At 45.0% G+C, this 23454-nt stretch overlaps 4 protein-coding genes across 5 annotated transcripts in view; 1 reads left to right on the top strand and 3 right to left on the bottom strand.

The window, feature by feature from the left end:
• LOC309364727 (uncharacterized protein) overlaps positions 1 to 6513 on the bottom strand; it is a 33313-nt gene extending 26800 nt beyond the window's left edge. The window contains exon 1 of the mRNA XM_081902535.1: positions 6414 to 6513. The gene's annotated coding sequence lies outside the window, so the exon portion shown is untranslated. The remainder of the gene's footprint in view (positions 1 to 6413) is intronic.
• LOC309364919 (uncharacterized protein) overlaps positions 1 to 23454 on the top strand; it is a 105396-nt gene that overhangs the window by 42528 nt on the left and 39414 nt on the right. The window lies entirely within an intron of this gene.
• On the bottom strand, positions 191 to 17747 carry LOC309364884 (uncharacterized protein). Of its 2 annotated transcripts, XM_081902857.1 has the most exons (5): positions 17588 to 17747; positions 16690 to 16826; positions 15468 to 15828; positions 15019 to 15235; positions 191 to 1750 (listed from the first exon to the last, which is right to left on the bottom strand). In XM_081902857.1, the coding sequence occupies exon 5, from the start codon at positions 1605 to 1607 to the stop codon at positions 207 to 209; it is 1401 nt and encodes a 466-aa protein (XP_081758983.1). In that variant the 5' UTR covers positions 1608 to 1750; positions 15019 to 15235; positions 15468 to 15828; positions 16690 to 16826; positions 17588 to 17747; the 3' UTR covers positions 191 to 206. The 2 variants fall into 2 exon arrangements, with proteins under 2 accessions (XP_081758983.1, XP_081758982.1); XM_081902856.1 differs by lacking the exon at positions 15468 to 15828.
• LOC309364665 (uncharacterized protein) lies at positions 11306 to 14190 on the bottom strand. Its single transcript, XM_081902396.1, has 2 exons — positions 14092 to 14190; positions 11306 to 13379 (listed from the first exon to the last, which is right to left on the bottom strand). The coding sequence occupies exons 1-2, from the start codon at positions 14177 to 14179 to the stop codon at positions 12139 to 12141; spliced, it is 1329 nt and encodes a 442-aa protein (XP_081758522.1). The 5' UTR covers positions 14180 to 14190; the 3' UTR covers positions 11306 to 12138.

The raw sequence follows: 23454 nt of genomic DNA, 5'->3' as shown, positions 1-23454 counted from the left end.
TGAGAAATCTCTGTGTATTTTTGCCTTTCCATAAATTCAATAAGCGTGCTAACCCCAAGGGTTATTATGTCCCTCCAAATCCAATAAACCTATATCTTGCAAATTAGCGGTGCTCTAATTAAACTTCTTTCTTCATTACAAGAATCTAAATACTTCCCCCCTCTTGATTCACTTATGCAAAATGACATTCCAAGTATATATATGGTTTATCCCATGTGAGTTCTTTTATGAGAAGTAAGCTTAGATCCCTGTGCAAATCTCTTTCCACACTCCAAACATTTATATGCTTTCTCCCCTGTGTGTGTTCTTTTATGAGAAGTAAGGTTAGCACTGTGAGCAAATCTCTTTCCACACTCCAAACATTTATATGGTTTCTGCCCTGTGTGTGTTCTTTTATGAGAAGTAAGGTTAGCACGGTGAGCAAATCTCTTTCCACACTCCAAACATTTATGTGGTTTCTCCCCTGTGTGAATTCTTTGGTGCGATGTAAGGCTTGTGCTGTGACTGAAGTTCTTTCCACACTCAAAACAGGTATATGGTTTCTCCCCTGTGTGAATCCTTTGATGACATTTAAGCTGTGAGCTGAGAGTGAAGCTCTTTCCACACTCAAAACATGCATACGGTTTTTCACCTCTGTGAATTTTTTTATGTATATGAAGGCCCACATCATGCCGGAAGCTCTTTCCACACTCAAAGCACTTATATGGCTTCTCTTCTGAATGTATTCTGCGATGGCTAACAAGGTGTGTGCAGTTACTAAAGCTCTTTCCACATGTCACACATTTATATGGTTTTTCCCCTGTATGGATTCGCTTATGCACAGTAAGGTGTGAACTCTGACTGAAGCTCTTCCCACACTCAAAGCATTTATACGGCTTCTCACCAGTGTGAGTTCTCTTATGTGAACTAAGGTGTGAACCCTGACTGAAGCTCTTTCCACATTCCAAGCATTTATATGGTTTCTCCCCTGTGTGGGTTCTCTTATGTGAAGTAAGGCTAGCCCTGTGAGCAAAGCTCCTTCCGCACTCCGAACATTTATAAGATTTCTCCCCAGTGTGAATTATTTGATGCGATGTAAGGCTTGAGCTGTGAGCGAAGTTCATTCCGCACTCCAAACATTTATACGGCTTCTCCCCTGTGTGGATTTTTTGATGAACAAGACGACCTTGGCTTCGACTGAAGGTCTTGCCACAGTCAAAACAAGTATACGGTTTCTCCCCTGTGTGAATTTTTTTATGATCTACAAGGCCTGAGCTGTAAGTGAAGGCCTTTCCACATTCAAAACAGACATATGGTTTCTCCTCACTGTGGACTTTGTGATGTTTTTTAAGGTATGAATGGCGATTGAAACTCTTTCCACATTCTAGGCATTCGTAGTATTCCTGTCCTGCATGAATTCTTTCATGTGATTTTAGGCCTGAGCTGTCACTGAAGCTCTTTCCACACACCAAGCATTTACACGGTTTCTCCTCTGTGTGGATTCTGCAGTGTGAATTGAACCTAGATTTACTTTGGAATGTTTTGCCACATAAAGGTCTCTCATTTGTTCTCTTCCCCTTCTGATGTTTTTTCTGGACTGGGATTTGATGGCCGTGATCAGTCTGCATTAGAAGGCCTTGATACCTCCTATTTTCTTCTTGGTTTTCCTCTTGTGGTCTTGTTTCCTCCTGATCTTGAAAGGTCTTTCCTTTGACTTCATGCTTATTTCTTTCTGATGAGACCCGAGAACAACGACTGTCGTGTTCATCACCTGCTAAAGTTAAGATGACAATTAAAAATGTAATCCAAATCACAATCCTAGTGAGACTTTCTGTAACATCTGATGATGATGATGATGATGATGGTGATTTTATTATTCATACCCTGCCCATCTGGCTGGGTTTTCCCAGCCACGCTGGGCAGCTTACAGCATATATAAAACATCAAACTGCCCAATACAGGGCTGCCTTCAGATGTCTTCTAAAAGTAACATAGTTCTTTATCTCCTTGATAACTGAAGGGTGCCACCACTGAGCAGGCCCTCTGCCTGGTTCCCTGTAACTTCACTTCTGGCAATCAGGGAACCAGAGCTGGACCTCAGTGTCTGGGGTTAGAGATGCTCCTTCAGGTCTACAGGGTCAAGACTGTTTAGAGCTTTAAAGGTCAGCACCAACACTTTGAATAATGCTCAGAAACAAACTCCAATGTAGATCCTTTAAGACCAGTGTTATATGCTCCTGGCAACTGCTCCCAGTCACCAGTTGAGCTGCCGCTTTCTGGATTAATTGTAATTTCCGAGTCACTTTCAAAGGCAGCCCCACCTAGAGTGCATTGTAGCAATCCAAGCAGGAGATAACCACAGCATGTACCACAGTCTGTGTGCAGGTAGGGACTTAGCCTGTGCACCAGATGGAGCTGGTAGATAGAAGCCCCCAAATCCTGGCTATGCCCAAGTCACCATGAGAAAACATTCATTTCCTGCCTATCTTTAATCTCTGCCAGTCCAGAGCTCTGGCCCTGCAGCCCTCCTTTCTTGCCAGGGGAGCTTCCTCAACCCCAACATCTCCCCAGATGTCTTTCCACACACCAAGCATTTACACAGTCTCTCCTCGGAGTGGTTTCTGCAGTGTGGGTTGAGGCTCAATTTACCTTTGAATGTTTTGCCACACAAAGGGCTATCATTTGTTCTCTTTGCTTCATGCTTATTTCTTTCTGATGAGCCCTGAGAACCATTATTGTCCTGGTCATCACCTGCTAAAATTAAGGGAAAACAGCAAACATTAAAAACTTCCTGATACAGGGCTGCCTTCAGATGTCTTCTAAAAGCTATGTAGTTCTTTATCTCCTTGACATCTGAAGGGAGGGTGTTCCGCAGGGCTGGTTCCACTACTTCACTTCTTACTGTGACGAAACCAGCAGAAGACCCTCAGAGTTGGACCTCAGTGTCCGGGCAGAATGATGGAGGTGGAGATGCTCATTCAGGTCTACAAGGCTGAGGCCGTTTAGGGCTTTAAAGGTCAGCACCAACACTTTGAATTGTGCTTGGAAACATACTCTGTATGTAGATCCTTTAAGACCAGTGTTATAGGCTCCTGGCAACTGCTCCCAGTCACCAGTGGACCTGCCGCTTTCTGGATTAACTGTAGTTTCTGAGTCACCCTCAAAGGCAGCCCCACCTAGAGCGCATTGTAGCAATCCAAGCGGGAGATAACCATAGCATGTACCACAGTCTGCGTGCAGGTAGGGTCTCAGCCTGTGTACCAGATGGAGCTGGTAGACAGCAGCCCCTAAATCCTGGCTATGCCCGTGTCACCATTAGAAAACATTCATTTCCTTTCTTTCTACCTTTTATCTCTGCTAGCCCAGAGCTCTGGCCCTGCAGCCTTCCTTGTTTTCATGCCAGGTGGGCTTCCTCAACCCCAACATTTCCCCAGGTCGCCATCTCCATTCCCTGGAACTCAGCAGATCTCTCTGAGGGTCCTGGGTGGGAACATTCAAAGGTGGTGGGAGACAGCCTGACCAGGTCAACCGTCCATCTTCCCCCTTCCAACCTCGCTAGGTCTGCAGCAGGAGGAGGAGGAGGAGGAGGAGGAGGAGGAGAAGAAGAAGAAGAAGAAGAAGAAGAAGAAGAAGAAGAAGAAGAAGAAGAATAATTTCTGTATCCTGCCCTCTCTGGCGGAGGCAGGGCCCAGAGTGTCTAACATCATAAAAACAAGACAATATGCATAAAAATAGACATAAATTAATTAAAACACATCTTAGAATTAATTCAGACAAGTTAAAATCAAAACAGGTGGCAATTATCAGGCTGGAATTGAGAGTGGTTCATACTTGCCAGGACCAACTGTTTCCACTGATCCTACAAGTACCTGTGAGCAGGTTGGGGGCCTCCTTTGGGCTTGTTTTATACAAAGGAAAGTAAGTCCAACTGCATCCTGCCCAAAGGCCTGGCGGAACTGCTCCATCTTGCAGGCCCTGCGGATGTCAAATCCCGCAGGGCCCTGGTCTCTTGTGGGAGAGTGGTCCACCAGGCTGGGGCCACGGCTGAAAAGGCCCTGGCTCCAGTCAAGGCCAGTCTAATTTCCCAGGGGCCTGGGATCTTCAAGGGGTTGTTCTTAGTAGAAAGAGGGTGAAAGAGGATCAGCCTCTTCCATCCTTCCTGAGGAGCTCAGAAGCCTAAAGAAGCTGCAGGTTCCTTGGGAGGGAGGGAGGGAGGGAGGGAGAAGTAAAAGGAGCCTCAGAGAAGCTGCAGGGATTCCTCTGCCCTAGATATTCTCCAGCCTCTGCAGAAGCCCAAATGGGGCATATATTAAAAATTTATATCCCCCAATCTGGTGGGCTTCTCACAGCCACCCAGTGTGGCTAAGAGCATATATAAAAAGAGACCAAAACATCAAACATAAAAAACAGAAATATCCTATACAGGCAACAAACAAACCAATAATAAGAATAGCAACAATAATAACAACATGTTTACAGCTATACCCAAATTAAAATAACCACCGACCCCAACTAAACAATTAACCAACACCAACCCCACGAAAACAAAACGGAGGAACGAAAATCAGAACCTTTTAAAGCATTTTAGCCGGTTACCCCAACCCAAGAGTTGTTCCAGCAATGTCCCAGTGGCCTCTCAGGAGCCTCTTTTGGCTGTTCAAGGTGAGCCTGGGCTCCGCCCCCTTGGCCAGGTGGCATGGGCCTTGCACCCAGGCCTCATGGCATGGGGGGCATGGTAGTGACCTGAAAGTAGATCCCATTGAAAGCAGTTGTTTTTATATCTATATAGGGATCCTCTGCCTATTCCTCCTCTTCTGGCAACATATTGGTGCATGCTCCAGGGGAGAGACTTTGGAGAAGACCTCTCCCCTGCCTTCCTCCAAGTCAAGACCTTCTTACATTGCATGTTCTCCTGTCTTTTCTGCTTGCTTGAGGGAGGGTTTTCCTCCAGCCCCCACCCACCCATTCCTCCTTCTCCACCCCCAACACTCTGAAACTCAGCCAACCTCTCCCAGCCTCAGAGGTGGGGAGCCCCAGCTCAGGTCCTTCCTAGGACCACAAATCCAGCCTCTTTGGAACTATATTGCAGGACTCAGAAGTTTAAACAAGCTGCAGGTTTTTATGGGTGAGGGAGAAGCAAGGGGGCCTCAGAGCCCCTCCGGGGATTTTGCTGCCGGAGGGGAAGCCTCCCACTATATCGGGGGCCCACCCACAGTTTCCACAGTAAAACCTCCCCCCTTTATCTTATTCCCTGCTTCCACTCTCCACCCCCCCAAGTCCCTATCTCCACTTCCTAGGAACTCACGAGATGTCTCTGAGGGTCCTGGAGGACAACGCTCAGAGGTTGTTTGGAGGGAGGCAGGAGACAGCCTGACCAGGTCAACTGTCCATCTTCCTCCTTCCATCCTTGCTTGGATTGAAGATCTCAGAAACTGCAGGTTCGAGGGAGGGAGGGAGGGAGGGAGGGAGGGAGGGAAAAGAAGAAGAAGAGGAGTTTGGATTTGATATCCCGCTTTATCACTACCCAAAGGAGTCTCAAAGCGGCTAACATTCTCCTTTCCCTTCCTCCCCCACAACAAACACTCTGTGAGGTGACTGGGGCTGAGAGACTTCAGAGAAGTGTGACTAGCCCAAGGTCACCCAGCAGCTGCATGTGGAGGAGCGGAGACAGGAACCCGGTTCCCCAGATTACAAGTCTACCGCTCTTAACCACTACACCACACTGGAGATAGAAACAAAGGCAGCCTCAGAGGGCCTAAAGGTATTTTCCCACCCATCGTATTTTGTTGGTGAAAGATAAGCCTGTGTGGAGCTCCCACTTACAGCCTCCATGTTAAAAGAGGAGTGTTCCCCACTCCTGAACCCCACCATGTGAGGAAAGTGGAGTCACGCCTGAAAGAGGATCTTCTACCCACCATCATTAAAAACATTCCTTTTTTGGCTTCCTTTCCTCTCTGCCATCCTGGAGCTGTGACAGGGCTGACCCCACCCCACTTCCTCCCCCTCCCCCCAACCCCACTTTAGGGGAAGGGGCTGTAGCTCAAGGGCGGAGCATCTCAGCAGGCAGAAAGCCCCCGATCCAAGACCCCCCCTTTGGTCTAATCCTGCCCTCTCTACTCGACCCCTTTCTCTCCAAAACATCCATGCCTCCCTCCTCCTCTTCCCAGAGCCACCCTGCCCCCTTTCCTTTTTTGGGGGGGGGGTTTCTACCCCACCCTAAAACTCCCCCCCCCGCCTCGCCTTCTCGCCTTGCTCTCCTCCTGGGGCGCCCCTGCAGCCCTCGAGGTCCTTTGCTCTCCCCGCAGCTCTTCCGGGGCTCAAATGTGGGGTGCAGCCCCATGCATGCTCCTCTCCCGGAGGGCTTCTCTCCTGCAAAGGAGCTGCTCTGGCACAGGAGCCCCCTCCCCCAAAAAATATATCCCTCGATTTCCTACCTTGCAAAAGGCACAGTCTTCCGCGCTGCAGAATCTCCTCCCTCGCAGCTTGTCAAATGTGACAAATGAAGGAGGAAGTGACGCTTTTCCTCTCCCCCAGGAAGTCCTCTCTAGCAATATAATCGCTGCCTTTAACCCTTGAAGAGCCAGTGTCCCCTTCACCCTCAATCTATTGCAATCTGTCGCAGCCCCATCTTGCATTTCTCTCTCTCTTCATCCTTCCAACAATTTCTTCCATCGCCTCTCCAACAATTTCATTTGTTCAACAGAATTTTCCCTCCGGTTGACAGAAGCGATTCCTTTGAAACCCAGCTTGGAGTGTAGAATGACTTTCCCCAGTCTTCAGGTTAAATATGCTATAAAGGCTGTCAATTTAGGGTGCTTCCTAACCAAGGTGGATTTGTGAAGGTTTTATTTATGGCTGAGTAATACATGCACTTGATTGGTAACTGTTGGGCTGATTATATTTATTTTCTCGCCTAATTTTGTTTTCAGATTATATATAGGTTCTTAAATTGCATTTCTGTTCTATTCAAAACAATAGCTCAGCTCTTGCGGAGTTCCTATCACACGTATGCTTTTATTTAAAAGAAATGTTTCCATTTTATTTACTTATTTCCAATCCAGCTCAGCCCCTGGCCTCTCAAGATCTTCCCTCCAAAACTTCGGAGGGGCTCCTCTCCACTCCCCCTGTTCGCCCCCCACGGCTTTTCTCACCTCTGCTGGTTTGCCAGCTATGCCCCCTTTGGGACAAAGGTGACTTGGCAACTGAACTCCAGGCTCTGGCAAGTTCCAGGCTGAATAATTGCAATGTCTTCTACAGTGGTACCTCAGGTTAAGTACTTAATGCCTTCCAGAGGTCCGTTCTTAACCTGAAACTGTTCTTAACCTGAAGCTCCACTTTAGCTAATGGGGCCTCCTGCTGCTGCCGCAACACGATTTCTGTTCTCATCCTGAAACAAAGTTCTTAACCCGAGGTACTATTTCTGGGTTAGCGGCAGTGGTGTAGCGTGGGGGGTGCAGGGGCGGCCGGCCGCACCGGGCGCAACATCTGGGGGTTAGGGGGCGCAAATCCACATATTAGGGGGTGCAAATTACTTACCTGGCCCTGGGTGCTGACAACCCACGCTACGCCACTGGTTAGCGGAGTCTGTAACCTGAAGCGTCTGTAACCCGAGGTGCCACTGTATATGGGCCTTCCCTGAAAGATGACTCAGAATCTTCCATTGGTCCAGATTACAGGCTGGGGTTAATTCCAACTCTGGTATAAATCCAGAGACCTTGTTAATCCACTTGAACCACATACGGCTTCTGAGTAAATGGTGAATGTCATATCAGCAGATTCCTTGAGACTACAAGCCATTCCTTCAGATACACTTTCCTTCCCTCCTTTCTCTCTCCCCATATTCACACACAAGTACACAGGGATTGTTTATTATGAATTTATTCCTTAAACTATTAACGTCTATAGCATCTGCATTTTTGTACTTTTTATCATTCTGCATATAAATATTCAAGATTGAATAAACAACTACAGTGGTACCTCGGGTTAAGAACTTAATTTGTTCTGGAGATCCGTTCTTAACCTGAAACTGTTCTTAACCTGAGGTACCACTTTAGCTAATGGGGGCCTCCCGCTGCCGCTGCCACACGATTTCCGTTCTCATCCTGAAGCTAAGTTCTTAACCTGAGGTACTATTTCTGAGTTAGCAAAGTCTGTAACCTGAAGCGTCTGTAACCCGAGGTACCACTGTATTTTTTTAAAAGGCAGTTTTCTTCACTTTCTTCCTAAAATGGAGCTGTTTACTGCTTTAATTCTGCCCTGTTCCAAAAGTTTCCATTAGAGCTTTCAGGAAAGCTATGAAGAATTTGCATGACTAGAAGTGCGTTAAGATTTTCAAAATGAAAACACTTAGGGGAGCTCAATTTCCCCCTTCCCTTTTTTAAAAAAGATAATCCAATATGGTTAAGAATATAGCATTTTTACTTATTCTATAAAGATGGACAGAGGCTGATGGTGTTAATCTGAATTAGTGGGCCTGCTTGTAACTAACAATATGTTGGAATGTTGCTTCAAGGCGTTGCTTCCTCGTCCAGGGGTTTATAAGCAAGGAATTTTATTATTTCTGAGTATGCATGTGTTTTTGTGCATGTGCATTTATAGTATACCTGATTATATTCCACCTTTCCACTGAAAGGTAATTACAACAGCACACATGTAACAGAATGTATTACTCTGACCCCCATGATAATGCTCAAATATCATGCTTTAATCCATCTTCAAGTTACAAGGAAAAGGTGGGACACACCTGGAGGAAAGAAAGGAAATGCATCATTACCAACTACAATCAAATTACCCAACTGCTACTAAACAAAAGCAATGAATCCTGGCCCTCTTTCAATGACTGTTTTGCAGGATCTGACCCAAGGTCCATGGAAGGCACCATCTTGTACCCAAGAGCACCAGCCAGAAACCTGCAGGAGTTCAGAAGCAGTACATGATACTCAGGCCTGTCCCTGCTTTCCCACACAACATGTTTCCTTAGATAAGAGTGTGACCATATTAGGCCATCCTTTGGTCTGTTTTCAAAGATGAGATGAGCAAGAGTGGTGGAGACTGCCACTCCAATAGGCTTCTGAGAGGGGGAAGAGGAAGGGAGTATGGACCTAGATTTGTGGTGGTTTTAGATGGGACACACCCCAGAAGGAAGGAAGGAGCTGGGAAATAGTGGAACAACAGGAGCAAGATAGCAGGTGCTCCAGCCCTGAATAGAGACAGGAGTCTGTTGTGTTAGAAATATCACAGCAGCCAAGCAACACGATGTCTCTAGTATACTGGAGTCCCCCCCTTCCCCTACAACCAGGTGTGCCCTTCGTGTCACAGAGCAGAAAGCCAGACACAGAGAGATTCCTTTAGCGGCCCCCGTAGACAACAGGAAGGGACTCACAGCCAGGACGTAAATGCTGGGGGCAGGAACACACACTCTAGGCAGCAGCTCAGGTTTTTGAGGACGTACATTCCATGTTTCTGTGTGTTTTTGTTGATTTAAATGAAAGAAGCGAAAGAAGCACTCAGCAGCACTGATTTCTTTTTTTTTTATAAAGATTTTTTTATTAAGATTTTAAAGGTTACAAAAAAATAAGAAGATATAGATAACAATCGAAAAAGGAAAAAAATTACATAAAAAAGCAAACATCATCAAAAAAAGAAAATACAGAAAAAGGAAAAAAAAACCAAATCAAATCTTTACATCACATTATTTTCATTCACTTACTTCCTTGACCTCCTCACACCTCCCATTTTTGTATTCTAATTCAATTAAATATTCCAGCAAATCCTTTCCAACTTTGTTTTTAACTTAATAATTTATCTTAACATACTATAATATTGCATTCTCTTCTTTCACCAATTTAGTTTTACTTGATCCTTTATATCTTTTCTGCTAGAACCACATAATTTCCCCCCCAGCATCTTTCTAACATTCCTTAATTTTACAATATTTCTGAAGATAAACTTTAAATTTCTTCCACTCTTCTTCCACCGACTCTTCTCCTTGCTCTCCTTGCCAGTCATTTCCGCCAGGTCCATATAGTCTATCACTTTCATCTGCCATTCTTCCCGGGTGGGTAGATTTTGTGTTTTCCAATACTTTGCGATGAGCATTCTTGCTGCTGTTGTGGCGTACATAAAAAAAGTTCTATCCTCCTTTCGCACCAATTGGCTGACCATGCCCAAGAGAAAGGCCTCTGGTTTCTTCTGGAAGGTATATTTAAATACCTTTTTCATTTCATTATAGATAATCTCCCAGAAAGCCTTAATCTTTGGGCACGTCCACCAAAGGTGAAAGAATGTACCTTCACTCTCTTTACATTTCCAACATTTATTATCGGGCAAGTGATAAATTTTTGCAAGCTTGACTGGTGTCATGTACCACCTGTAAATCATTTTCATAATATTCTCTCTTAAGGCACTACATGCCGTAAACTTCATACCTGTGGTCCATAACTGTTCCCAGTCAGCCATCATAATGTTATGTCCAACATCTTGTGCCCATTTAATCATTGCAGATTTAACCGTTTCATCCAGTGTATTCCATTTCAACAGCAAGTTATACATTCTTGACAAATTCTTAGTTTTAGGGTCTAACAATTCTGTTTCCAATTTTGATTTTTCCACCTGAAAACCAATTTTCTTATCCAAATTATAAGCCTTCCTTATTTGATAATAATGAAGCCAGTCTCGTACTTTGTTTTTTAGTTTGTCAAAGCTCTGCAATTTTAATCTGTTTCCTTCTTGTTCCAAAATTTCCCAATATTTCGGCCAATTTGTCTCCATATTAAGTTTTTTCTGAGCCTTTGCTTCCATTGGTGACAACCACTTTGGAATTTTATTTTCAAGCAAATCCTTATATCTTATCCAAACACTGAACAGTGCTTTCTTAACAATATGGTTTTTAAATGCTTTATGTGCTTTGACCTTGTCATACCACGGATATGCATGCCACCCAAATACATTATTAAAACTCTCTAAATCCAAAATGTCTGTGTTTTCAAGAAGCAGCCATTCTCTCAGCCAGCAAAAAGCGGCTGATTCATAATAAAGCTTCAAGTCTGGCAGGGCAAACCCCCCTCTTTCTTTAGCGTCACTTAATATCTTAAATTTTATTCGGGGCTTCTTGCCCTGCCAGACAAATCTAGAAATATCTCTCTGCCACTTCTTGAAACAGCCCATCTTGTCCAAAATTTTCAACATTTGAAACAAATACAACATCCTTGGCAATACATTCATCTTTATCACAGCAATACGGCCTAGCAATGATAACTTCAAATTTGACCATATCTCTAGATCCTTTTTCACTTCCATCCAACATTTTTCAGTTATCTTTAAATAAATTCACATTCTCAGCAGTCATATTAACCCCCATATATTTCACTTTCTTAACTAATGTCAATCCTGTCTCCTTCTGAAACCTCTCTTTCTCAATCTCTGTTAGATTTTTGTCTAACACCTTAGTTTTCAGCTTATTCAGCTTAAATCCCACAACCCGACCAAATTCTTGAATTAATTGCAATACTCTTTTAGTACTGGATTCTGGCTCCTGTAATGTCAAGACTAAGTCATCAGCGAATGCTTTCATTTTATACTGTTTAGCTCCGACCTGTATACCTTTAACCAATTGGTCCTTTCTAATCATATTGAGCAGAACCTCCAGGACCGAGATAAAAAGCAATGGGGAGATTGGGCAGCCCTGTCGTGTTCCTTTCTCAATCTTAAACTCTTCTGTAACTACATTATTCACAATTAATTTAGCTTTTTGTTCTGAGTAAATTGCACCTATACCGTTTTCAAATCCTTGGCCTACCCCCATTCCCTGTAAATTTTTCTTCATAAAGCTCCAAGAAATGTTGTCAAATATCAAATATCAAAACTGCTTTAGTGTTAATATTTATTTAAATGAAAGAAGCGAAAGAAGCTCTCAGCATCACTGATTTCACCAGGCAAGCCAGCCAGCCCTGTAGTTGACGGCACCTTCGTGACAGCAGGTGTACGATTTCTCCCATGTGAAATCTTGTATGAATTCCATTAAGTTTAGCAACAGCGGTGCTCTAATTAAAATGCTTTCCGCATTACAAGGACCTAAATATTTTTCCTCTTGATTCGCTTATGCAAAATGAGTTGTGAAATCTGACCAAATCTTTCCCCACATTCCTAGCATAATATGGTTTATCCCATGTGAGTTCTTTTATGAGAAGTAAGCGTAGATCCATGTGCAAATCTCTTTCCACACTCCAAACATTTATATGGTTTCTCCCCTGTGTGAATTCCTTGGTGCGATGCAAGGCTTGTGCTGTGACTGAAGTTCTTTCCACACTCAAAACAGGTATATGGTTTCACCCCTGTGTGCATTCTTTGATGAGATTCAAGGCTTGAGCTTTGAGTGAAGCTCTTTCCACACTCAAAACATGCATACGGTTTTTCACCTTTGTGAGTTTTTTGATGTGATGTAAGGCTTGTACCCTGGCTGAAGCTCTTTCCACACTCAAAGCACTTATAGGGCTTCTCTCCTGTATGGATTCTGCGATGGCAAACAAGGTATGTGCAGTTACTAAAGCTCTTTCCACATGTCACACATTTATATGGTTTTTCCCCTGTATGGATTCGCTCATGCACAGTAAGGTGTGAACTCTGAGTAAAGCTCTTCCCACACTCAAAGCATTTATACGGCTTCTCACCAGTGTGAGTTCTCTTATGTGAACTAAGGTGTGAACCCTGACTGAAGCTCTTTCCACATTCCAAGCATTTATATGGTTTCTCCCCTGTGTGGGTTCTCTTATGTGAAGTAAGGCTACATTCATGGGCAAAGCTCCTTCCGCACTCCGTACATTTATAAGATTTCTCTCCTGTGTGAATTCTGTGGTGCGATATAAGACTTGAGCTGTGAGTGAAGCTCATTCTGCACTCCAAACATTTATACGGCTTCTCCCCTGTGTGGATTTTGTGATGTGATGCAAGGCTTGAGCTGTGACAGAAGGTCTTTCCACAGTCAAAACAGGCATATGGTTTCTCCTCCCTGTGGATTTTTTGATGTGATTTAAGGCTTCTGCTGCGACTGAAGCTCTTTCCACACTCAAAGCACCTATATGATTTTTCCCTGCTGTGGACTTCCTGATGTATTTTAAGGTTTGAGTGGCACTTGAAACTCTTTCCACATTCTAGGCATTCGTAGGATTCCTGTCCTGTATGAATTCTTTCATGTGATTTTAGGCCTGAGCTGTCACTGAAGCTCTTTCCACACACCAAGCATTTACACAGTGTCTCCTCGGAGTGGATTCTGCAGTGTGGGCTGAGGCTCAATTTACCTTTGAACGTTTTGCCACACGAAGGGCTATCATTTGTTCTCTTCGCTTCATGCTTATTTCTTTCTGATGAGCCCTGAGAACCATTATTGTCCTGGTCATCACCTGCTAAAATTAAGGGAAAACAGCAAACATTAAAAACTTCCCAATACAGGGCTGCCTTCAGATGTCTTCTAAAAGCTACGTAGTTCTTTATCTCCTTGACATCTGAAGGGAGGGTGTTCCACAGGGCTGGTTCCACTACTTCACTTCTTACTGTGACGAAACCAGCAGCAGACCCTCAGAGTTGGACCTCAGTATCCAGGCTGAGTGATGGGGGTGGAGATGCTAATTCAGGTCTACAGGGCTGAGGCCGTTTAGGGCTTTAAAGGTCAGCACCAACGCTTTGAATAATGCTCAGAAACATACTCTGAGCCAATGTAGAGCCTTTAAGGCCGGCGTTATATGCTCCTGGCAACTGCTCCAAATCACCAGTTGAGCTGCTGCTTTCTGGATTAATTGTAGTTTCCGAGTCACCTTCAAAGGCACCCCCACCTAGAGCGCATTGTAGCGATCCAAGCGGGAGATAACCATAGCATGTATCACAGTCTGTGTGCAGGTAGGGTCTTAGCCTGTGTACCAGATGGAGGTGGTAGACAGCAGCCCCAAAACTCTGACTATGCCCATGTCACCATTAGAAAACATTCATGTCCTTTCTTTCTACCTTTTATCTCTGCTAGCCCAGAGCTCTTGCCCTGCAGCCTTCCTCGTTTTCTTGCCAGGGGGGCTTCCTCAACCCCAACATTTCCCTAGGTCCCCATCTCCATTCCCTGAGACTCACCAGATCTCTCTGAGGGTCCTGGGAGAGAACAGTCAGAGGTGGTGCGACACAGCCTGACCAGGTCAACTGTCCATCTTCCCCCTTCCATCTGTGCTAGGTCTGCAGGAGAATAATAATAATAATAATAATAATAATAATAATAATAATAATAATATAATAACAACAATTTTTGTATCCTGGCCTCTCCAGCCGAGGCAGGGCCCAGAGTGGTAACATGGTAAATCATGGTAAAACATCAAACATTAAAAACTGCCCAATACAGGACTGCCTTCAGATGTCTTCTAAAAGTTACGTAGTTCTTTATCTCCTTGACAAGGGAGGGCGTTCCACAGGGAGGGGGCCACCACTGAGAAGGCCCTGTCCCTAGTTCCCTGTAACTTCGCTTCTGGCAACCAGCAGAAGTCCCTCAGAGCTGGACCTGTGTGTCTAGGGTTGAGCAATGGGGGTGGAAAGACTCCTACAGGTCTACAGGGCCGAGGCCATTTAGGGCTTTAAAGGTCAGCACAAATACTTTGAATTGTGCTTGGAAAAGTACTGGGAGCCAGTGAAGATCCTTTAGGACCGGTGTTATAAGCTCCTGGCAGTCGCTCCCAGTCACCAGTCTAGCTGCCACATTCTGGATAAATTGTAATTTCTGAGTCACCTTTAAAGGTAAACCCAACTAGAGTGCATTGCAGTAGTCCAAGTGGGAGATAACTTGAATATGCACCACTCTGTCTGGGCAGACAGTCTATGGGCAGGGAGGGTCTCAGCCTGTGACCCAGATGGAGCTGGTAGACAGCTGCCCTGGACACAGAACTTACCTGCGCCTCCATGGTAAAACATTAGAAATACTTAACTAACTGACCGATCACACCGGTTATGGCCCCCCCCAACAAAAATCCTGCACCCATTCCAGCATTGAGAAACATTCCTTTCCTTTTCTACCGTTTATCTCTCACAGCCCAGAACTCTGGCCCTGCAGCCTTCCTCGTTTTCTTGCCAGGGCGGCTTCCTCACCCCACAACATCTTCACAGGCCCCCATCTCCATTCCCAGCAACTCACCAGATCCCACTGCAGATCCTGGGAGGGAACATTCAAAGATTTTGGGAGACAGCCTGACCAGGTCAACCATCCATCTTCCCCCTTCCATCCTTGCTAGGTCTGCAGGAGAATAATAATAATAATAATAATAATAATAATAATAATAATAGTTTTTGTATCCTGCCCTCTCCGGCCAAGGCAGGGCCCAGAGTGGCTAACATCATAAAAACAACACAATATGCATAAAAACAGATATCAATTAATTAAAATACATCTTAAAATTAATTCAGACAAGTTAATATCTAAGCAGTTGGCAATTATCAGGTCGGAATTGAGAGTGGTTAATACTTGCCAGGACCAACTGTTTCCACTGATCATACAAGGTCATTTGAGCGGGTTGGGGGCCTCTTTCGGGCTTGTTTTATACAAAGGAAAGTAAGTAAAACTGCATCCTGCCCAAAGGCCTGGCGGAACAGCTGCATCTTGCAGGCCCTGCGGAAAGGTGTCAAACCCCGCAGGGCCCTGGTCTCTTGTGGGAGAGCGGTCCACCAGGCTGGGGCCACGGCTGAAAAGGCCCAGGCTCTAGTCAAGGCCAGTCTAATTTCCCCGGTCCCGGGATCTTCAAGGGGTTGTTAGCAGTAAGAGGGTTAAAGAGGATCAGCCTCTTCCATCCTTCCCGAGGAGCTCAGAAGCCTAAAGCAGCTGCAGGTTCCCTGGGAGGGAGAGAGGGAGGGAGGGAGGGAGGGAGAGAGGGAGAAGTAAAAGGAGCCTCAGAGAAGCTGCAGGGATTCCTCTGCCCTAGATATTCTCCAGCCCCTGCAGAAGCCTAAATGGGACATATATATAAAATTTATATCCCCCAATCTGGTGGGCTTCTCACAGCCACCCTGTGCAGCTAACAGCATATGGGAAAACAGACCAAAACATCAAACAGAAAAAACAGAAATATCCTATACAGGCAACAAACAAACCAATAATAAGAATAGCAACAATAATAACAACATGTTTACAGCTATACCCAAATTAAAATAACCACCGACCCCAACTAAACAATTAACCAACACCAACCCCACGAAAACAAAACGGAGGAACGAAAATCAGAACCTTTTAAAGCATTTTAGCCAGTTGCCCCAACCCAAGAGTTGTTCCAGCCATGTCCCAGTGGCCCCCCAGGAGCCTCTTTTGGCTGTTCAAGGTGAGCCTGGGCTCCGCCCCCTTGGCCAGGTGGCATGGGCCTTGCACCCAGGCCTCATGGCATGGGGGGCATGGTAGTGACCTGAAAGTAGATCCCATTGAACTCAGTTGTTTTTATATCTATATAGGGCTCCTCTGCCTATTCCTCCTCTTCTGGCAACATATTGGTGCATGCTCCAGGTGAGAGACTTTGGAGAAGACCTCTCCCCTGCCTTCCTCCAAGTCAAGACCTTCTTGCATTTTATGTTCTCCTGTCTTTTCTGCTTGCTTGAGGGAGGGTTTCCCTCCAGCCCCCACCCATCCATTTCTTCTTCTCCACCCCCAACCCCCTGAAACTCAGCCAACCTCTCCCAGCCTATCTCCACTTCCTAGGAACTCACAAGTTGTCTCTGAGGGTCCTGGAGGACAACACTCAGAGATTGTTTGGAGGGAGGCAGGAGACAGCCTGACCAGGTCAACCGTCCATCTTCCCCCTTCCATCCTCGCTTGGATTGAAGAGCTCAGAAGCTGCAGGTTCCTGGGAGGGAGGAAGAAGCAAAGAGAGCCTCAGAGGCCCTGCAGGCATTTTGCTGCCCAAGACATTTTCCTGGTGACGGTGAAGCCATGCATGAAAAGTGGAGCCATGCCTGAAATAAGATCTTCCCGCCACCATCAAAAACATTCCTTTCCTGGCTTCCTTTTCACTCTGCCAACCTTGCTACAGCAGTGGCGGTGGTGAGAAATTAATGACATTTTAGGGGCAACGGTTCTCCTCTTTCCATCCTTAAAGTCGTCCCTCCTCCATCTCTCCCAACACCTTGGTACCTTCCTAGGGCTGATCTGCCATACAGAGAGACTGCGCCCTCCTTGGGGGCTTTCCTCCTGAACCCCCCCAGACAGGGAAGGCATCGAAGATAAAAGAGCCCATGCCGTGTAGAGCTGAAATGAGTTTCCAGCTGACCCTGCCCCCCTCCCCCTCTTTTCCCAAAACATCAATGTCTCCCTCCTCCTCTTCCCAGAGCCATCCTGCCTCCTTTCCTTTGGGGGGGGGTGTTTCCTCGCCCACCTGCCTTCTGGCCGTGCTCTCCTCCTGGGGCGCCCCTGCACCCCTTAAAACCTTTTGCACTCATCACAGCTCTTGGGGGGGGCTGAATTGGGGGTGCAACCCCAGGCATGCGCCCTCCCACCCCTGCCCCTTTGCAAAACTGCCCTCTCCTGGAGGGCTTCTCTCCTGCGAAGCAGCTGCTCCGGCACAGGAGCCCCCTCCCCCCAAAAAATATATATCCCTCTTTTTCCAACCTTGCAGAAGGCACAGTCTTCCGCGCTGCAGACTCTCCTCCCTCGCAGCTGTTCAAATGTAACAAACCGAGGAGGAAGTGACGCTTTTCCTCTCCCCCAGGAAGTCCTCTCTCATAATATAATCGCTGCCTTTAACCCTTGAAGAGCCAGCCTCTCTCCCACCCCACCCAAACTGCGTGGTGCTGGAGACATTGCGGATTCCGCCTATGGGGACCCCTCAAAGCGCCCCCTTCCCTTGGAGGGCACGCTCTCCTTTTCTTACTGCATTTCCAGGGCGGTGGGATTTGCATTCTGCAGAGGGTCCGCTCCAAGGTTCAAATGTGGGGCAGTTGTGGCATAGTGGTTAGAGTGCCCCTCTTGATATGAAGATGGGACGCGTCACAGATATTTTATAGCAGAATGCAAAAGAATTCTTTCTCATCGCTGGTAAAGAAAAATAAGCACCCCATCCCAGACCTCCTAAGGCTGTTTTCTGCAATTTCAAAACCATGGTGCTGGAAAAAAAACCATATTGAAGCCATGCCCAGCTCACAAGGTTACTGAGAAGATATAAAGGGCGGGATGGGCATAGAAAAACACTATAAGGATGTGCAGTTTTGGTCACAGCTTAGCCCACCTCACAGGGTTGTTGTTGCAAAGGTAAGAGGCGAGAAGAGAAGCCAGCAAGATGCGGCTGGTGCAAATGTTTCATTTCAGCTTCACAGACCCTGCAGAGGCACAAAACGGGTGCCAAGCTCACCCTGCTCCATCACAATCGCTTAACTGCAAAACTGCACAGTCCTGATCTTTTACAGGGGGAAGAAACACCGAAAAAGGAAAAATATATACAATTGACTTGAAGGCAGAGAGTTTTAAAGCTCTTTTTGCACAGGGCAGAGAGCTTTCCCAGGAGTTTGTCCCGACCATATGTGATTTCGACTTTACACACTATCTCCAAAATGTAACCCCTGCAAACGTCGTGTGTCAAACTCTGCACCCCATACAATAGTTTATTGTCACAATTCTTAGCACCCTTAACCAGCAAAACAAGCTCCCAGAAATCTTAGGGGGGGGGGTTCATGGGGCTTTGGATATGTGGAGTGAATGTGGCCTAACAGATTTGTGCTTTGTGTGTTTGTGTGTCTACCATCACACAGCCTCCAAACACAAGCTGGAAAGAGGCACATATTGATTAAAATGGGGCAGCATAAAATCACAGGTCACCTCTCTATCCTAGTATATTCACAACCCCATTCTAAAGAGTTCTATATGAAGTGGGTGGGGGGGGATAAAAGGGAAACAAGCCCTTGAAAAGTGGAGTAGCCACATTCAGTTCAAAGGTCACCAGGAAATGGTCTGTCTATGAGGAAAGACCCACAATGGACCCCCGGTCCCAAGCAACACAATATTACCAATCTGCTTTGTGTCCAAAACCAGGCTGAGCCCGTGATGTGCTGAGATCGCCCCATGGTTGGCATGCATGACCAACACAACACCTGACATTACTTCTCCTGGCTCCTTCTGGTTGTCCTTTGCTTGAAACGTGTTGGTTGCTGTAGGAAGAGCTGGCTGAAGACGTTTCCTCAATGGCCTTGGAAGGCTAAACTAAGTTTTCTTTAATGAGCCAAGATGCAATACAAGGAACGGTGTGAGTTTTGTTCGTTCTGGGAGGGAGATGCTGTAAAGATGGGTGCCATGATGAACTTTTTACTGTGGTTTATTTCTATAGATCACGGCATTGGGACAGTTGACATAAGTTTATTTATTTATTGATTGATTGATTGAATTTCTATACCACCCTACACCTGGGGTTCTGAGGGCGGTTCTGGGGGCCTCAGGGCAGTGAATTGATATAGAATTTGATATAAAAAGAGATCCCCATCTTGACCTATTTTGACCCTGATGTCAGCTCTTAGCTTAAATTATTATTATTATTATTATTAAACGTGTCCTGGAAGTTACGAAGAAGAGAAGAGTTTGGACTTTATATGTGGAGGAGAATCTCTGAGAGAGGAACTCCTATGAGGCCCAAACACAGCATACCAGCTCTTAAGGTTAGCCCTTAAGGCACCAGGTGAGCAAAACCTCCCTTCTTTTAATTATTTTAGAGGCTTGAACTAATTACTGAGGTGGTCTATCTACCTATTAACTGTCACTCAGAGTGCAAATTGGCTGCTGGCGTTTTCTGAACTTTTTCCAGGGCAAAGAATCATGTTTTTGCCAATCATCCCTCCCCCCAAAATTTTAACCCAATTATATAAATTATTTCCAAATTGCTACAATTTTAGGTGGTTTCCCACACGCCGTACTTGATGCATCCTTGTGATCTAAAATTACAGTGGTACTCAGAAGTTGAACACAATCCGTTCTGGAAAGATGTCCGACTTCCAAAACGTTTGACTTCCGAGGCGTGGCTCTTGCCATCGGAGAAGCCAATCGGAAGCTGCTTGTCCCCCAGCTGGACATTTGGCTTCCGAAAATTGTTCAAAAAGCGAAACACTTACTTCCAGGCTTTCGTCGTTTGAGAGCTGAAATATTTGACTACGGAGGCGTTTGACTTCCCAGCTACCACTGTCCTAGTATCCATATTCTTATTTACTTCTGATTACATTCCATTTTACAAAATTATAACTTAGTCAACAGCTGCACTCAATGGTTTCTATTTATTTTATTTTATTATTTAACCTTTCATAAAAAATCAAGTGAGGAACAAAAATTCTTTTCTTTTCAATCTGTGCATGTCTAATTGAATAAATCCAGTTGTTAACTTCATTAGCTTTATTTCTCTGCCGCTGATGAATGAATCTTTATTTGCATCAGCCACCAGCCATAAGCAATAAAACAAACAGTATGATATACAAAGAATAAAGATAAAAGGTCAATTATATAAGTGCACTTTGAGGCTTTGAATCAATAGTCAAATAGCAGATCTTATTTGAATTGCCCAGGCTAAAAACCTTTCAACCTTTACTGTCACCTGCTCATCTTGGTCTGCTGAGAGAAAGGACACTGTGACAGCAGCTGGGTGACCCGGAATGGACAATAAAAAAGGGTGATAACCTCACTCTTCAAATCTTTATAAAGAGTTCAAACAGGAAGGACGTGTGCCACTGATTTGGTACTGCCATCTCCACAGGGACATAACTGTTTTTCGTGTGGAATTTGTTGGAATTGCCGCTCAAGTACAACCGAAGGCAGTATATTCGATCTTGCCAAAGTAAATGTGCATCTATATTTCCCAATGTTGTCATTCCAGCGTGGTTCAGGGCGGACCTGAAGTCACAAGATTAAGTCCCGTCCTCCTCAACTCAGCTCCCCCTCCGTCCCACTTCCTGATAAACAACAGTCCTCTCCTTTCAGTTGGTTAGGCGAATCAACTTTCAAACATTCACCATTTTCTTGCTTCGTCTTAGAACAGAAGAGTTCTTCTCTAAAGCATTCGGGGACCACTGCTTTTCACGTGCCCTTGTGAAATTCCTCTCGCCTCCATGGTAGCATTTTCCTGTTTATCCAATGTCCTTCCTCTTAAAAATAGGTTGTCAACACCTCCACACCCTTTCTTTGGTAGGGTGGGGAATAATCTAGTTTCCCAACGACATCCGTCAAAACAAGGTTCTCCCCACCTTCACTCCTTTCAAACCACACACAGCTTTAAATCTTCTTTTAAATGTCAAAGTACACAGTACATCGAACCATTCACACTTGTAACTCTATAAACTTTGTGTTTGGAGAGCCTTGCCAAATCATAAACTTAGGGACTTCCAGTAACATGCAGCAGGATAGTGCAAAGTTCTAGTGTCCACGTCTCCTCCAGTGCACGCCATTACTTAATGCCAATTAAAATCCAATTATAAGGAGAACCTCCGCTTTTGATGGTGGTCCAAGGGGGTTGCATCATGGCAAAGGTGATGACCCAACTCCTCCATCTGCCCCCATGCTGATCTGCATGGGAGTGAGCTGTTGAGGCGACTGCGGGTCAGCCTGCTCCCTCGTATCCCAGGAGGTTTCCGGGAATGCTCAAACCCTTTCGTTCCCTACCCCTTCATTTGTGCCTCCCACCAATGTCAATACAGCTGCCGCCATGGTGCGAGACCAGAACCAGAAACTCCAGGTCAAAGAATAATACAAATGTAGGGTTGGAAGGGACCACAAGAATCATCTAGTCCAGGGGTAAAGGTAAAGGTAAAGGGACCCCTGACCGTTAAGTCCAGTCGCGGACAACTCTAGGGTTGCGGCACTCAACTTGCTTTATTGGCCAAGGGAGCCAGTGTACAGCTTCCAGGTTATGTGGCCAGCATAACGAAGCCGCTTCTGGCGAACCAGAGGAGTGCACGGAAACGCCGTTTACCTTCCCGCCAGAGCAGTACCTATTTCTCTACTTGCACTTTGATGTGCTTTCAAACTGCTAGGTTGGCAGGAGCTGGGACCGAGCAACGGGAGCTCACGCCGTCGCAGGGATTCGAACCACCGACCTTCTGATCAGAAAGCCCTAGGTTCTGTGGATTAGACCACAGCGCCACCCGCGTCCCAGTCCAGGGGTAGTCAACCTTTTTATACTTACCGCCCTTTCTTAATGGTAAAATTTCCTTACCGCCCACCAGGACTTGATGGAAGGAGGATTCAGAACCCCCTACCGACCAGTTAGAATCCTGAAATGCCCACTAATAGGCAGTAGGGACCAGGTCGACAATCCCTGATCTAGACCAACCCCCTGCAATGCAGGAAAAACAACCAGGAAGTAATTGTAATCTCTGTATTTACGTGGATTTAAATGAAAGAAATGAAAGAAGCTCTCCACACCACTGATTTCACGGCAGCGGTGCTCCAATTATTATTGTTCTTATTTAAATTTTATTATATTTTCCATGCTTATTACAGAACTGGAAAAAAATATTACAAAAAGACAATACCGATAAAGAGTACAAATTAAGAAGGGGGGGGGGGAGGAAAAGATAACTTACACTATCTTTTGTTATTATTAAGATGAAGAATAAGACATAAATTTGAGATTGCAATTTCATGTTACAATAAAAAAAATCTCATTATCATTAAACCCAGCCTCCCATTTATTCCTTAGTTCTTTCTACATAACTTTACTGCCATACCAAAATACTATTTTTTATATTATTTTTACAATTTAGTAATATTTATATAAGCAATTAATAAAGACCACTGAGATCACTCAAAAGTAGCTACAGATTTTAACATAGTATAGTTTTGTTTAAGATATATTCTAAAGGCCTCCCATTTTGATACAAATTCAGCTCTCGGTTTATTTTTTCCTGATAAGCTATCTAATTCAGCATATTCAGTCAATTTTTGAATCCACTCCTGTCTGGAAGGAATTATGTTGCTTTTCCACCTTGATGGCTATAAGGACTCTCGCTGCCACTGTTGCATACAAAAAAAGACCTTTAATGTTTTTTTGAATATCTGAGTCAGTGATCCCCAACAGATACGCCTCTGGCTTTTTTATTACAGTGGTACCTCAGGTTACAGACGCTTCAGGTTACAGACTCCGCTAACCCAGAAATAGTACCTTGGGTTAAGAACTTTGCCTCAGGATGAGAACAGAAATCACACGGAGGCAGCGGGAGGCCCCATTAGCTAAAGTGGTACCTCGGGTTAAGAACAATTTCAGGTTAAGAACGGACCTCCAGAACGAATTAAGTTCTTAACCCGAGGGACCACTGTAAAGGAAATTCTTAACATTTTTTTCTAATTCTGAATGGATTTCCTCCCAAAATTTCTTTATTTTGCTACATTGCCACCATATATGATACAGTGAGCCTGTTTAATCTCCACAACAGTAACTTTTGGTTCCTTTATACATTTTGGCTAATTTCCATGGAGTTAAATACCACCGGTGCTGCATTTTTAAAACGTTT

Source organism: Podarcis melisellensis, assembly GCF_964234715.1.
Source record: "Podarcis melisellensis genome assembly, chromosome: 2".
Taxonomy (NCBI): Eukaryota; Metazoa; Chordata; class Lepidosauria; order Squamata; family Lacertidae; genus Podarcis; species Podarcis melisellensis.
This window is presented reverse-complemented; position numbering and strand designations above follow the sequence as displayed.